General features: G+C 43.0%; 1 protein-coding gene across 1 annotated transcript in view; it reads left to right on the forward strand.

The window, feature by feature from the left end:
- The first annotated feature begins 12,427 nt into the window (after window positions 1–12,427).
- The window catches only part of LOC102861770 (cytochrome b-c1 complex subunit 1, mitochondrial-like), an 11,062-nt gene continuing 6,126 nt past the window's right edge, over window positions 12,428–17,363 (forward strand). Inside the window, exons 1-4 of the mRNA XM_006893019.1 lie at window positions 12,428–12,496; window positions 12,780–12,920; window positions 16,311–16,397; window positions 17,057–17,066. Of these exons, the coding sequence (XP_006893081.1) occupies window positions 12,428–12,496; window positions 12,780–12,920; window positions 16,311–16,397; window positions 17,057–17,066 (307 nt within the window). The remainder of the gene's footprint in view (window positions 12,497–12,779; window positions 12,921–16,310; window positions 16,398–17,056; window positions 17,067–17,363) is intronic.

The raw sequence follows: 17,363 nt of genomic DNA on the forward strand, positions 1-17,363 counted from the left end.
TGGGGATGGGAGTGTCAGAGACAGTGTGATTGGCACAGGACAGAGCGGAGTTTAGGGCTGTTGTACATAGGGTCACTATGAGTCACAAGCGACTCGACGGCACATAACAACAACAACAACAATTTCCAATTGGATTATAGGGGTCCAGCTCAGTCAGTTCTAAACATGGCTTAATTTAATTAATATTGTGATATAGAACAGACAGCGTGAAAAAACAGGGGGCCAACGGCTCCCGTGATGAAGGCCCCAAGCCATGCTTCTTTGAGTATTTACTGAGAATAACAAGGGAGGTAAACAAAGCAAAATCATAAGGAAGTACAAAACAAAAATAAAGGGTAATGGTGAACTCTTTTCCAGATAAGGACAAGTTCTTCTTTATGCTAATCTCAGTAGGGAGGGATTCAGTTGATACAAACCAAGAACAATGTTGACTCCTAGGAATCGCCTTAGTGCCACAAGGTGACCTTCAGCGTGCATTAAGCCTCCCTCATTTCCTGATATAGCATCAAATTTGACATTGAGGTTTTCTCAAATACATACACTAAAATTCACTTTTCTCTAAACCTTTTACTCTTAACTCTTAAACAAAAAATGAACAAAACTTACTACCCATTATCCTGCTTTTCCCCTTGAACTCCACACCATCTCAAAACTTTCAATTCCATCCTCAAAATGATATACCACCCAAAATGCCATCGTTTAATAACTGCAATTTTTAACTACTGTATAATATCAGTATTAATACTAATACCTTTATCAGACCTTTTAAAGCTAAAAAAATAGCATATAATTCACTTTTTTGTACTGATTTACAAGGAGATCCACACATCTATTGTAAGGAATTTGATCCAGGTATCCCGGGAAGCCATATGCTATGGCTTGAACTCCAATTGTGGGGCCCATTTCCAGGGTCCTCTCAGCCAGCCACTCGACATTAAAAGTGGGTCGCTCTAGTTCACAAAACTTCCTTAGAGTGAAAGCATCTACTTGGATGCCATATCCGGCCGCCCTGGAAGAGAAGTCTGAAAAGTTAGTTACCAAACACTCCAAAGGGGACGGTCTTTCCACCCTTGACTGTCCTGCTCCCATTTTTCACTTGCGAGAGCCGAGAGCCCCGAGTTGATGTCTACCCCTCCTTTTATACCTCTGCTACTCCCCTGCCCCAACCATACACGCCATGATTGGTCATCCACAGTAGTTTGGGTATTTGTCCACCTTCAATTGGCTAGCCATAGCTCAGGGTAACAGTTTGGAAACCTATTTGAATCTTATAGGTTACTTCAGATACAGGAATGTGGAAAATCCCTTGTGTCCTTAAAAAGAAGAATTATTCCACTTTATGGCAGTTGATCAATCAGGGTGGGATTTACCACAGGTGGGGGTTGTTTGTTAAAAAACCACTCAAGCGGGTGAGGTGGGGTTAAATGTACTTTACCAGAAACTGAGTTTCTGATAAACTGGTCCTTTCAGACATCATGCTTAGAAAAGTAGAGGTCACAGCAAGAGAGGAAGACGCTCAATGAAATGAGTAGACACAGTGACTTCACGAGTGGGTCTGAGTGTGGCAGAGGTTGTGAGGACGATACAGGAAAGAGCAAGATTTTGATCTGTTCTAAGAGGTGTAGTTGGCTCAACTGCACTGAACAATGCCAACTGCAGAAGTATGCTGACGCAGCCCAGGAGGGACAGGGCTGGGCAGACTGTGGGGAACTGCAGGACAAGTGGATATACAGAAAAGAATGAGAATGTCCAGTCAGAAGAATTAGTATATATAAGGGCCTGGAGAAAGGGCAGATCTTTACTTGTTCCAGGAACTACAGGGTAGTCTAGTTTTCAGGAAAAAGGGGCTCTACAGGACAGAAGGAAGTGGGCTGGGGAAGGGGAAAAGATGAGTGACTCTTGACAAGGGTGTGGTAAGGCAGAACAATGCCATCTCATAGAGATGTCTCTGTCCTAATTCCTGAAACCTGTGAATAAGTTTACATTATGTGACAAATGGAAATTTGCACATGGAAGTAACGTTTAGAAGCTTAAAATGCGGAGATTATTCAGGATTGTTTGTATGAGTCCAGTATAATCACACGATCCTTCAAAAGCAGAAGAGGAAGTCATGAGTCGGCTGGAGAGATTTGAAATGAGAGTGAACTCCACCCACCTTTGCTGGCTTTGAAGGAGACATAAGAAGGCTGTGGTGGTGGTGTTGTTGTTGTTATGTGTCACCGAGTCGTTTGCGACTCATAGCGACCCTATGTACAAGAGCCCTAAACGCCATTCTATCCTGTGCCAATTTCGTTGTCTCAAACACATTCATTCCCACCACTCCACTCACAGAATTGATCCACCTCATCGAGGGTCTTCCTCTCCTGCGCCGTCCCTCCACTCTCCCAAACATGATGTCCCTCTCCAAGGACCAGTCCCTCCTTGCAACATGCCCAGAGTATGTCAGACGAAGCTTCAGAATCCTTGACTCCAGGGAACATTCTGGCTTCACCCTCTCCAGGACAAACCTGTTTGTTCTCCTGGCAGTCCATGGTACATTCAACACTCTTCTCCAGCACCACAACTCAAAGGCATCAATTCTCTTTCTATCATCCCTATTCACTGTCCAACTCTCCGATGCATAGTATGTAATTGCAAAGACTATAGCCTGGATCAGGTGCACCTTAGTCTCCAGCCTGACGTTGTTGCACTTCAGTACTCTTGAGAGGTCCCTCACAGTTGACTTTCCCAATGCAATTCGTCTCCTGATTTCCTGGCTGCTGTTACCAAGAGTGTTGACTGTGGAACCAAGTAAACAAAAACTGTTAACTATTTCAATCTCTTCACCATCCATACTGATGCTGCCAATTGGCCCAGTGGTGAGAATGCTGATTCTAGTAGTTACTAGAAAGCTGGGAACAGAACTCTGAAGGCCGAAGTATCTTGGTGGTAGTAGCAAATAGAAAGCTAGGAACAGCTCTTAAGTGACAGCCAAAGGAGTGACATGGAAGGTGGGGGGCTGAACTGAGGAGATTTTAAGGAGAGCTGGAAGGAGAGGAGCTGAAAACATTGAGCATGGTAGAGTCTTTAGGGGATTTTGGCTAGATAGTATAGAATAGCGTGGTCACTGGGACAGGTTGTGGAACCGAAGGAAAGTGTTTTAATGAGATGTTCTCGATAGTTGACCCAGGTGGGCTGCAGGGTGGTCATATCCAAGTGCGCACCACCCAAAAGTAACTAGCATTCTGAAAGGGCTTGGTGCACAGTAGCAAATAGATATCTTTCTTTACATTTTTTTTTTCATCTACATAAAGTATTTACTATGTACATACAAGGGGACTCCGGTGGCTTCATGTTAAGGAGTTTCACTACTGACCTGAAGGCATGAGGTTCAAATCTACCAGCTTCCCTTTGGAAAAAAAAAGGGACACTCTCCTCCCATATGATTTATAACCTCTAAAAACCCACTAGAGCGTGAGCTACGAGTCAATCCGTTCCAACTCCATGATACACAAAAAACAAACATATACACCACACACACACACACACACACACACACACACACACACATAATGGAGCTCAGGTGGCTTAGTGGCAAGAAGCTGCATTGCAATCTTGAAAGCACACAGTTCAAGGCTACCATTTGCTCCATGGGAGAAGGATGGGTAATCTTCTCCTGTGAGATTAACTGCCTCTGAAAACCTGGCAGAGGGTCAGCTGTGGATTGACTCTGACTATGATTCACAACAGCATATATATAATATACCTAGACATTGTCTTTTTTTTTGAGGATAAAATGGTAAAAGATAGATTTATTAGAAGGTTACATCCCCAGAGGGCTGGATCTCCATACTTGAAATATGGAAGGGGAGGCCAACATTCTCCTTTTTATAAGTTTAATGTAACAATAATTATTATTGCTGATAGTTAGGTAACTATTTGTACCAGATTTGATCTTTATGAGATCTATTTAATGCCTCAAAACTCCATGGGGCATAATTTTGGAAATGAGTAGGTGGAAACACAGGCCAAATAACTGCACCAAGACTCCATAGCTTGTGGGCAGTTCAGCACTGGTATCATAAACCTAAAGCTACTGTTTCCACAAAGTCAATCCACCTAGGTGACAACTATCTATTAAAAAAAAAAGTTACAAACAACAAATGCTGGCAAGCTTGTAGAGAAACTGGGGCCCTTATTCACTGTTGGTGCGAGTGTAAAATGGTGCAACCACTGTGGAAGGCGGTGTGGCACTTTCTCAAAAAGTTGGAAATAGAAATACCATTTGACCCAGCAATTCCACTACTGGGAATATACCCTAAAGAAACCAGAATTGCCACCCAAACAGATATATGCACACTCATGTTTATTGCTATGTTGTACACAATAGCAAGGAGTTGGAAGTAATCCAAGTGCCCATCAACAAATGGATAGAGAAGCTGTGGTAATAGTCACACAGTGGAATACTACACAGCACTGAAAACAAGGACCTTATAAAATATTATACAAAATGGGTGACCCTGGAGGACATTATGCTGAGTTAAATATCTCAGTCACAAAAGGACAAATACAGCATAGTGCTACTGTTATAAAACAGAACTGATATGGGGGTTGAGGGAAACTAAAAAAAGAGGGGATAAATAATGAACACTGCATTGAAACAGATGAGGGAAAGACTTGTTTAAAAGGAATGTATGTCTAGGTATTATTTGCATGACAACAGTCCAGAATAAGAGGTGAATGAGCAAAGTGGACTGGGGGACTGGGGAAGGATTGTGCAACATAGAAAGAATCTTTTTTAAAAGAAAAACGAAATGGGGGCGGGAGGAAAATGTGCAACAATGAATGACTGGAAATCCAAGTTTTCTGTAATCTTTCATTAACATATCAATAAAAAAATAAAATTTAAAACTAAAAAAAAAAGTCTTCCAAACGACTACGAGATATCATCTTACCCCCATAAGAATAGCAAAATTCAACAGAGCAGCAAACAGCAAATGCTGGCGAGGTTGGGGAGAAACTGGAACTCTTATTCACTGTTGCTGGGGGTGTAAAATGGTGCAACCACTGTGGAAGGCAGTATGGCCCTTTCTCAAAAAGTTGCAAATAGAGATACCATTTGACCCAGCAATTCTGCTACTAGGAATATATCCCAAAGAGACCATAACTGCCATTCAAGCAGATATATGCACACCCATGTTTATTGCGGCTTTGTTCACAATAGCAAGGAGTTGGAAACAACCTAAGTGCCCATCAACAAAGGAATGGATAGAGAAGCTGTGATATAGTCACACAATTGAATACTACGCTGCACTGAAAAACAAGGAACTCATGCAATATTATTCAAAATGGGTGAGCCTGGAGGACATTATGCTGAGTGAAATATCTCAGTCACAAAAGGACAAATACCGCATAGTGCCACTGTTGTAAAATGGGACTGACACCGGGGTTGGGGGAGACTGAGACAAACTGGGTAAATTATGTGTACTGCATTGAAACAGATAAGGGAAACAACTGTTTAAAAGGGATACAGTATTAAGTATTATTTTAATGACAAGATTACAGAAAAGGAAATGCATAGTAACTGTGGACTATGGACTCAGGGGGGATTGTGTAACAATGAAACATTTTTTTTTTCCAAGAGAAAAACAAACTGGAGAAAAGCGGTGGGCAGGGAGGAAAATGTGCAACAATAAATGAATGGGGGAAAATTAAATGGAAAGAATATGCTGTAAAAAATATAAGTTGCATTAAAAAAGCATTTAATTTAAAAAAAAAGTCTCATGCCCACTTGGCTCCACCTTTGACAGTCATGATTCTCTTCTCCCTAATGACAGGCAGCCAGGACCTTCACTCTTGAATTTTCTCTTGGGGCCTTCAAGATGTCTCTCCATTATCTTCTGGCTTGCAGAGTTTCTGACGAGAAGTCTGCTGTGATGATATTTTTCCTGTTGTATTTCTTCTCTTTGTGCCCCTGTACCATGTCTTTCCATAAATTAGCTTTGCCTATTTTTGAATTTTGAAGACATGGGATCATATGGTCTGATAGCTTTTGTCCCAAGCTCCTTTCATGCACCATCATGTTTCTGAGCATCATCCAGCTGGCGGTATGCAGGAGGAATTCTCTCATTCTCAAGGCTGTGTGTTTGTCACTGTCTGACTATAGTGTAGTGTATGATTCTATTCTCCTGTTGATGGACATTTGGGTTCTGTCCAGTTTGGGATTGTTACAAATAAAGCTGCTATGAACATTTTTTGCAGAAGGCTTTTAGTGGCAGTATTCACACATTTCTCTAAGAGATAAATCAATGAATGGAACTGAGCTCTGGTTGCCCATATGTTCACTTCTAGCAGATTCTGCCTCAAAATTTTCCCAAGTAGGTATATGTACTATTTTCTCAACAACCAGAATCATATGAAGATTCTAGTTGCTTTATGTCCGGGCAAAACTTTGTATAGTAAGTCTTCGTACTTCCGCTACTATGGTGAACATTCAATGGTCTCTCACTGTGGTTTGCGACTAAAGCTATTGTGTACTTTTTTGGTCATTTTTGGCCATTTCACTACTTTTTCTGTGTGTTAATTTTCATTTCTCTGTTGTTGTTTCCCCCCCCTTTCTTTCCCCCCCTACATTTCCATATCTCTAACTGGGTGTGAGATTGAGCACATTTCCAAATGTTTAAGAACTACTTACATTTTCTTGTCAGTGAACTGACATGAAAACGTTTGGCATGACATGCTTGTCATTTTTCTGAACTTTTCTTTATTGGATTAAAGGCCTCTATTATGAATCTGTGAGGATGATTCTGCAGAGGGTAAGATTCAGGACTGTCGGTCATAGGGTTGCTATGAGTTGTAGACAAATCAATGGCAAACAATAGCAAGCCCATTATTAATCTGTAAGACATCTTAATTCATGAGGGAAAGCGGTCCTTTTTTATATGATTCACAGTTACCCTTCCTAGGGTATGTAACTGGTATTTCCCCCCACTCAATTGTTATTGTTGTATGTGCCGTCAAGTCAACTGTGACCCATAGTGACCCTATGAAAGCTGCTCTGTCCTGTGCCATCCTTATCATCTCTGGTATACGTGGGTCCATTGTAACATCACTGTGTCATTACATCTTGTTGAAGGTCTTCTTTTACCCTGAACCTCTACCCTTCCAAGCATGATATCCTTCTCCAAGTACTGGCCCCTACTAATAATATGACCAAATGATGTGACACAAAACTTTACCATCCTTCTTCCAAGGAGCATTCGAATTTCACTTTCTCCACACAGACTTGTTTGTTCAGCTTTCAGACGCATAGCAAACAATTGAGAAGACTATGGCGCACCTTGGCCCTTAAGTTGACCTGCTGGAGAGTCTGTTCTGACTTGACAGTTATACAACAACAAAGCTTTGTTTTTTCTCATAGGCATTTGCTTATGCCTGATGTTACCAAGCATTTCTGTGTTAGAGTAATTGATTAAAAACATGACTCAGAGCCCTTTATATTTAAAAGCTCCATGGTCGCCACTATCTGTGGGATAAAGACCATGGGGCCTGTAAAACGTCAGAACCAGCCTGATTGCTTTTCTGGCTACAGTCTTCATTGCCTGCCCTCTTTGTTTCTCACTTTATTCTAGCCACATAAATCTCTCTCGTACTTTGAAAACATAATGCTTGCTCCCACATTGAAGTTTTAGCACTTGTTTTCCCTCCAGATATTCATCTGACCTCATTAATCAGGTCTTGGCTCGAATATTGTCTCCTCACAAAAACAACGCTATGTATTTGTTTTTCCCCTCAGAGCCCTCTCACTGTCTGAAACATTGTTTTACACATATCCCTCACCTATTCCTTTCTGTAGGCCTGCTGCACTCCAGCTGCCTAGCACAGGCCCAGAACTAAGAGGTGCTTAGGAAACACTTTGGGGAATGAGTGGAGAGACTCCAACAATCACCAAAAGAAGCCAGTGTACGATCACAAATGTACACGTATAGGCATATATGCGTCTTAGTAGGTACAGGCATACACATACATATGCAGAGGTAGAAGAATCTATGTGCACATGTGTATAAAGGTACGTGCCTGAGACATATAAATGCACAGAAGACATTTAAAGACATTTCTTAGATATAACCAAACAACATGTGAGATTGTTCTTCTGGGTTTGAAGATTTAGGCCTGTAGTCCCGATGATTCAATCAGAACAGTTTATCAGTATGATGTTATGCATCCTAGTGAGGCAAGTAGCATGTGGAGTCTTTTCTTTTTATTTATAATTTTTTCGTGTGTGTGTGTGTGTGTGTGTGTGTGTGTGTACACCAGCAAATCAGATCTGACTGGTACAGGAAGAGATTGCCCCTCCTTCTCCAGCAGAATATCTGGTGGATTTGAACTGCATGCCTCTGGGATTGCAGGGCAGCCTCTTGCCACTAGGCCACCAGAGCTCCCTGCACGTGGAGTCTTAAAAGCTTGCAAGCGGCTGAGGCTTGTCGGCAGTGGAGGAGCTGGGCGAGGTGGGTGCAGGGGGGTACGGTGCTTTGCTGAGGTGGAACAGCAGAGGGCGCAGTTCACCGCACAGGTGTATCACTCCAAGGAGCTAGGTTGGGATAAGTGTGTGGAAAAGCCGGACAACCATCTAGACTCTCGCACTGAAAACTGTCTCTCTCTAGCGGTGTGGACCGCTTCCTTAACACCACCTACGCTTGCCATCACTGGTCAGCTTGCCCAGATTGTACAGAAAGGAGGGCAGTAGGCCATCTCTGCAGAGGATGACAGAAGCCGCAAAGGCCTTGTTATTAAACTGCCAGTGGATTATAGATGTCATCCCATTGTTGAGTCAACATCAGGCTGGCACCAAGCCTCTTGGTGCTGCAAAGTAACAGATCAAATACTAGATGCAAAAAGGTGGAATTTATTTGGAATTCAGAAATGCCAGCTTGTATGACAACCGTTATTCAAGAAATGTGAATTCTACAAAAGAAGAAAGAAAAAGAAAAACAACATTGCAAGCGGCCAACTAAGATAAAACTATTGGTCTCTACAAGGAGCAAAAGAGGAAGAAGAAACTTGTCTACAGGACTAATAGCCTAAAAGTCATGGCCTCATCTACACTGAGACCAGAAGAACTAAATAGGGTCTTGCTACTACTACTGACCATTCTGAACAGGCCACAACAGACAGACCCTGATAGAGAGAAACATAAGGCAAGATATTTTTTCCCCTCAAATTATTATTTTTTTAAAATATTGTGATTTTCATGAATGCAGAACCATGGGATCTTCACTCATTCATGGTTGTGCATTTTCCTCCCTATCCCCCACCCAAGTTCAAGGGTGGGAAGGGAGGAAATTATGCAACAATGAATGAATTTTTTTTTTCAAATTCTTAGTTTACTTAAGAAATTGCTGGACAGCTTGAGGCTTCCTAAGATTATCACCCTGAGATATTCTTTAAATCTTGAACTGAAGTCTGTAATCAGAGTCACTAAATTGTTTATATAGAAATTGTGGAGATGATACATGTTCTGTCATCTAGAAATTCAAACTCATTGCTATCAAGTTGGAACCAATTCACAGCGGACCCTCCAGCTGGTTTTCAGAGGCTGTGAATCATGAGGGAGGAGTTGGCCCTTCTTTCTCCCTAGGCACTGCTGGTGGCTTTGAACTGCCAGAGAAGCATCACCTTTGGAGTTGTTGTTTGTTGTTATGTGCCATCGAGTCGTTTGCGACTCATAGCGACTCTATATGTACAACAGCCCTAAACCCTGCTCTATCCTGTGCCAATCGCATTGCCTCTGACACACCCATCCCGATTACCCCAGTCACTGAATCAATCCACCTCATAGAGGGTCTTCCCCTCCTGCGCTGTCCCTCTACTCTACCCAGCATGATATCCCTCTCCAAGGACCTGTCTCTCCTTACAACATGTACCTTTGGTACAGGTTACATTTCAACATCAAGAAAACAAAGGCCCTCATCTGAGGGCCAACAGACAACATCATGGTAGACGGAGCAAGGATTGACGGTGTCAATAATTTAATCTTGCTTGGATCCAAGTCTTGCTTGGGCTTGGTTCAGAGTATCTCATTCTTTTAAGATGTTGTTAGAAGAAGTTATTACTTGGAAAGGGATATTATGCTTTTAAAGGCAGAGGGCCAGTGAAAGAGAAGAAGGCCTACCAACAAGAGGGATTGATGTGGTGACTGCAGCAATGGGCTCAAGACTAACAGCGATGGTGAGGGTGGCACAGGACAGGAATCTGACCATAGGGTCCCTGTGGGTCACACTCAATGACACCTAACAGCAACAGCAACTTATCACTACTATGATACTCTATATACCACATTTCAAGATCTGTTTTGATACTTGAATGTTTTCCATTCTTCTATCTTGTTCATTGTGTGCACTTGGTCCAGTTACAAAGTAAAGAACACATCCAGATATCTCTTCCTTCCAAGTAATGACTAATTGTGTTAAAAACACAAGGGTCATAGCCAAGAGACGTCTAAGAAGACAAGACGATGAAATCTAATATGTTATCCCAGATAGGAATCTGGAACAGAAAAAAGGTTTTTAAAAACCAAACAGTGTCTCAGGAAATCTGAATAAACTACAGACTTTAGTTAATAATAATAATAATGTACCCATATGGTCTCATGAGTCGCAGGCGACTCGAAGGCACATAACAACAAAAAAACAACAGTGGGTAGGGAGATAATTGAATTCCCAAATTTCTTCTTGGGAGAAAGATGGGTAATCTCCTCCCATGTGATATGCAATTTAAGTTCTGTCTTGCAACTCATAGCGAACCTATGTACAAGATATCTGAACCCTCCTCTATCTGGAGCCAATCTCATTGTCTCTGAAACACCCTACCCCCATGACCCCAAATCAATTGATCTCATCCAGGGTCTTCCTTTTTTATGCTGTCCCTCCACCCTTCCAAGCTTGATATCCCTCTCCAAGGACTGGTCCCTCCTTGCAACATGCCCAAAGTATGTTAGATGAAGCCTCAAAATCCTTGCCTCCAAAGAGCAGCCTGGTTACATACAGCTTCTTAAAACCCTTGAAAGTCAGCTGTGAGTTGGTTTCCATTTGAGGGCAATGAATAGACAAACTCAATGTCAAATCAGTGAATTCTGGTTCATAGCGACCCCGTGTGTTAACAGAGTGGAACTGAGCCACATATGGGAGTTTCCCCTCCAACCATTTTTTTTTGTCCATTATGTTTTGTTGACAGCTCTTCCCTGGCAAAACTAGGTGGGTTTTGAATCACCAACCTTTAAAGTTATGACCTCCAGGGACCTATACAAACGTAAGGTAATTAATAATAGAGAGATCGGGGAGGAGAGAGAGAGTATATTGAATTCTCTGGACTATGCTTAATTTTCGGTAAATCTAAAATTATTCTTAAAGATAAAGCTAAAAAAGAAAAAGTGAGAAGGTAGACTGGCCAGGCAGTTCTCTCTTATTTTTCATATCGAAATAAATCCTAACAAGTTTAGTTCACAAAATATAAATACATGTATCTTTTTTGGAAGATCACAAAATCAAGAAAATAGATACTATTTGTAAAAGGAAGTAGAATTCAGAGCTCAAAAAGCATCATTTTTTTTGCAAAAATTAGAACTCTGTATTAATTTAAAAATGTAAAAGTAGTAGCCTTCTTTCTCTCCTACTCAGTCCATTTCCTGGAAGTCACTCAGCTAAAAGTGTACCTTGTGCTCCGCTGCATTTCTCACCACCACCACCCCTCCCAAACCCCCCCCCCCCCAATTTCTGTTAGGGAGTTCTGGTGGCCTAGTGGCCAGAAGCTGCGCTGCAATCCCAAAGACCCACGGTTCAAGGCCACCAGCTGCTCCTCGGGAGAAGGATGGCCAATTTCCTCCCGTGCGATTAGCTAAATGCCTCTGAAAACCCTCTGAGCTATGGGTTGGTTCCAACTCTACGGTATACAACACTCTTTTCTATTAGCAATGGCACGGCGAGTTTTTTCGTTTTCTATGCAAAGAATCTTCACAATTAGTTTTCAAGAAGCTTAATTTTTTTTCTTAGCAGTACGCTAATAAACTTCCATGTTAGCCGTTTGAATCTATTTCTCTGCCTATCAACCCCAGGATTCCGGCTTGTACAGTGCTGGACTCGCCCGGTGGACAGTAGCTGTGACTCTGACCCATCCCACCTGGTTGTTCATGTAAAGAATCGGGGGCCTCGTGGACTCTCACGGATGAAAGGAGGCGATGTGCCACAGGTGGGTCCGCGCGGCCGATGGGTGGAGTGACACCCGCAAGGACTAGCGGACTCTTGCACTAAGGCAACCAACCAATCGCCAGTGGACGCTCACAGTTCCCGCCAGGGGGCAGCCGAGAGCAAAGTATCCAGGACTGCGCCTGCGCACCGCGCTCTTCCTACTCTGCGCCTGCACGGTGTCTCTTGACTCTGACCTAAGCAAGAAGATGGCGGCGTCCGCAGTGTGCCGGGGAGCGAGCGCCGGGGCCCGGTTGCTGCTGCACTCCCGGGGTTCGGTGAGGCTGCAGCGGGAGCGCGAAGAGTGCAGGGCACAGGGTTGCGGGGCGCGGGGTTTGAAGACACGCATGGAAGCAGGCAGTTAGCGGTGGCAGGTCGAGGTGGAGCGAGGCCGCAGGGTCACGGCCGAGGGAAGGTCACGGCTGAAGGATTGGACTAGGTTCTCGCCGCGGGCCTGGGCACCCGGACGAGGGACCTGCTGCAGGAGAGGCTTGCATGGCGGTGCCGCTCGGGGCTGTTGTCCCAATCTGAGCCTCACTCGAGACTGCTCTCTCTCCCCAGCCGGCCCTGCTGAGGTCCCCTGCCCTGCGGGGCGCGGCCACTTTCGCCCAAGCCCTCCAGAACGTGCCTGAGACGCAGGTCAGCCAGCTGGACAACGGACTGCGGGTGGCCTCGGAGCAGTCCACCCAGCCTACCTGCACGGTGAGTGCGGGGTGCTGCTCGTGGGGAGGGGAGGGTCCTCGGGCTCATCTTTAGCCCCGGTTTCCCCATCTGGGATTTTTATTCAGACTCCGATTTTCTCACCACCTGATTGCCTCTTGCACTCCCGTACCTGATCCCAGCCATCCCTTTATATTTTGGGGTAGTCCTGGGAACCACCGTTGATGCCTGACATGCAAAAGATCCAACTTTTCCAGCTTTTTCCCCATGATGATTGTTTCCGGTTTTGTGTTTGGTTTGTTTGTTTGTTTTTTTTTAATTTTATTATTGTGTGTGTGTACTGTCAAGTCGGATCTGACTGTTACAGGAGGAGATTGTCCCTCCTTCCCCGGCAGAGCATCTGGTGGATTCGAACCGTGTGTGTTTCCGTTTTATAAGGTTGAAAGATGAGGTTCTGAGAAGCCATCTAGGTCTTTCAGCTTCAGTCCAAGGTCATAACCTCCAGACTAGACCAGGAATGCACTTGTGGAAGAAATACCTTTGGATATTCAAATGAAGTGGATGATTTAAAAAAAAAAAACACACCAAAACGCCAAATTTTAAAACTGACTCAAGGCTAGAACTCTTGGATATATGAATAGTTGGGAAGCTTTCCTGGGATTCATCCAGTCTCCATGAAGTTTCAGGGCCAAATGGTTTTCTTTCTGTTGCTAGGGACGGATATACTAGGCTGTAAGTTGTTACTAAACTACAGAAAAAGATGGTAGGCAATTTTCTTGTCAGATGACACCATCATAAACCCACTCAAAGCTTGTTGAGAAAATGCAATAGAGAATGCTGCAATTCACAGAGCTGAATAAGCTCTAGATTATATGGAGCACCATTGTGCTTCGGTACCAGAGAAACAGCATTGCTAATTATATTTATGTGGATTGTAAAATGTGTATTGCTTTCCAAGTTGTTAGATGTGACATGAATGTTCATCTAGGGACTTGGAACATGAAATTCTTACACTACTTCCTTTAGGGAAGTAGATAGATGTGGACTATGTAAATCAATTGTGAACAAATAGAAAATGAAGAGACTAGACCATCGTGTCCAGGTGGGTCACAAGATTTTCTTTGGGTGCCAGGTAGAAGTATTTGGTGTTCAGATCTGATTGTTGTTATGTGCTGACTAGTTGGAAATGACTCATAGCTGACCCTTCACCAGGTTTCGGACGATGTCAGTTGCACAGAGGAGATTGGCTATCTTTCTTCTGCAGAGCTGCTGGTGGGCTTGAACCACTTGCCTTTAACAACCAGATCTATTTAGGAACCTCTTTTTTTTTTGTTTGTTTTTAATTCAGTCTTTAGTTATTGTCCTGCTTTCACATACATATAGGGTGGTTGAAGATATTACCACTTGAGTCAGTGCATCGTTTCTTTTTTCCATTCATTCATTGTTGCACTTTTCTCCCTGACCACCCATCCCCCCAGTTCGATCTTCTCTTTGAAAAGTAAAAGAAAAATTCTATTATAATTCTATTATAAAATGATACAGTCCCTCCCCCCCAAGTCCACTCCACTATTCAGCCTTCATTTTGGACTCCTGTCATGACAATAATACCTAATCACATATCCCTTTTAAACAGTTCTCTCCCTCATCTGTTTCAATGCAGTTTACATAATTTATCCCATCTTTCTCAGTTTCTCCCACCCCCAGTGTCAGTTCCGTTTTACGACAGTGGCACTATGCAGTATTTGTCCTTTTGTGACCAAGATATTTCACTCAGTGTAATATCCTCCAGGGTCACCAGTTTTGTGTACTATTTCATGAATTCCTTATTTTTCAATGCAGTATAATATTCCATGGTGTGAATATATACCACAGCTTTTCTATCCATTCATTTGTTGATAGGCACTTAGATTGTTTCCAGCTCTGCTATTCTGAATAAAACCATGATAAACATGGGTGTGCATATATCTGCTTGGGTGGTGGTTATGGTTTCTTTGGGGTAGGAACCTCTTTTTTTTAATTTATTGTTAATTTCAATGAAAATTTACAGAGACTTTGGATTTCCATTCATTCACTGTTGCACTTTTCTCCCCTCCCAACCCTCTCCCTAGTAACCCTCTTGGAAAAGTAAAAGAAAAATTTTTTCATTGTTTTACAATCCCTCCCCCAAGGTCCACTCCACTATACAACCTTCGCTCTGGACTCCTGTCATGACAGAAAATACCTAATAATTTTCCCTCTTAAACAGTTTTTTTCGTGCAACAATGAATGAATGGAAACCCAAAATCTCTGTAAATGTTTATGAAAATTAATAAAATATAATTATAGAAAAAAAACCAGCTTTTTTCCTCATCTGTTTCAATAAACACGGGTGTGCAGAACCTCATCATTTTTTTTTAAAGTGTGGTCGTTGGTATTGGGTCCCATTGAGGCAAGTACAAATCATGGTGAACATATGAACAGCAGATCTGAATCCTGCGCTGTCCTGTACTATCTTCACTATCTCTCATTCACTTGAGCCCATTTCTGCTGTCACTGTGTCAGTCCATCTCGAAGGGGCACTTCACTTTTGCTGACATGTCACGCTTCCAAGCAGATACCCTTTTCCATGGAAAACCCTCTCTCTCTACAGTAGGAGAGATGAAGCTTTATATTCTAGCTTCCAGGGAGCACTTCAGCTGCACTTTTTCTAAGACATGCCTGTTTGTTCTTTTGGAAGTCCATGGGATATTTAGTACTTTTCTCTAACACTGCAATTCAAAGACATTATTTCTTCTTCTGTCGTCCTTATTCATTGTCCAGGTCTCAGATGCATAGCAAATAATTGAAGACTCTAGCCCGAATCAGGTGCACCTTAGTCTTCAAACTGACCTTATTGCTCTTCAGTATTTTAGAGAGGTCCCTCAAAAGTGGACTTGTCCAGAGCCATGTTGCTTATATGAAAAAAATGTCAGTAGAATGTGATAAAATGTGCAGTTGTAGTATCTAAATTAGTAGCTTCTTTCTGTAGTGATGAAAGGTTAAAAGCCAAAACAAAGGTAGGGCATAATTTTTAGAAATGAGGATACTAAATTATTGTTTATAGTTGAGTTGCAATTCCTAGAAAAGCCCAAAGAATCAGCTGAAAGTGAGATAATCTAAGACTTTGTTGTGATGGTAGAACCAGAGAGTGTGGCGTGGCTTCAGTCACCACTCAGAAAGGAGAGGTGATTAGTATGCATTTAGCTGGTGTCCTGTGCCCTGCACACTGCCGCTGCCCCTCCAAGCCCAGAGGTCCTATCTGAGCATATCCTCTACCCCCATCTCACAATCCCCCCACTCCCACTCACATACCCTGGGACTCCTGAGCCCCTATTTGGGGACTGTGCTGAGTCACTCAGAGGTGTGTGTAGGTTCTAACGTGGCTTGTTACCTTTTTGGTGGCTTCTTTTCCAGGTGGGAGTGTGGATTGATGCTGGCAGCCGTTACGAGACTGAAAAAAACAATGGCGCAGGCTACTTTTTGGAGCATCTGGCTTTCAAGGTGAGACCTTGGACACCTTGCATCTCCCTTGGTTTTGAGATGCCTGTTCTTCTGAGGGTGCAGGCCAGAGAAATCAGCCTGCTCTCATGGGTCTCAGCTAGAGAGGGGAAACTCTTCCTGGCTTTTCTGGAAGGGGTCACTGGGCTTAGCCTCTGCTGAGTGAGAGCCTTCTGGCAAGTTCCAGCAGCAGACCCCAAAGACAAAAGACCCAGGGATCCCCAAGAGCCTCATGCTTCACCAGAGAGGCCAGGCTTGTGTGTGACACCTCCTCCTCCCCGGGCATCTCTCAGGCATGGAAGTGAGCACTGGGCTTTCTTGATGGTGATGACCGTCACCACTGTTGTCCTTCAGCCAGTCAGTGGTGTCAGATTAGAGACCAGATATTTTAAATGAATGAAAGAGCTGAAGAAAGGAGGTGGGGAGGAGCCGGGGGAAAACCTCCCCCACTCGGCAGGTGAAAGCACCAAGCAGGAGCATTCTACCCAGTCAGCTGCGCTATCCTAAGTACAAAGAGTCAGGTGTTTGTTTTTTTTAAATTGTTTTTGAATGAATGGAAATACAAAGTCTCTGTAAATTTTCATTAAAATGAATAATAATAATTTTTTTAAATTTTACACTGGTTTGCCTACAAAGTTTGTATACGTTGCCCCTCACACCAGATCCCCGCAAGTATGGATTTTAATGTGTGTGTGTTTAAGCCAAAGCTTCCCTGTCACACCCTGACATGGGACAGTGATTGAGTCCTACATAGGTAGCTGCAGCCCCTAGCTCATATACACAGTCTTATGAGTAACTCTGGTTGGGATGGTTAAAAATGACATAAATACAGGTATAAACTTCCCTGACTGTGATTGCCAGTAAAGGGAGGAGTACGACATAAAAGATCGATGGAACAGTGGACTTTCTGACAATACTTTTACTGGTTATGGCCTTCTTTTAAATTTTTTATTTTTTATTTTTTTTCTA

Source organism: Elephantulus edwardii, unplaced genomic scaffold, assembly GCF_000299155.1.
Source record: "Elephantulus edwardii isolate Elephantulus edwardi_28Jun2011 unplaced genomic scaffold, EleEdw1.0 scaffold00121, whole genome shotgun sequence".
In the NCBI taxonomy this organism is placed as follows: Eukaryota; Metazoa; Chordata; class Mammalia; order Macroscelidea; family Macroscelididae; genus Elephantulus; species Elephantulus edwardii.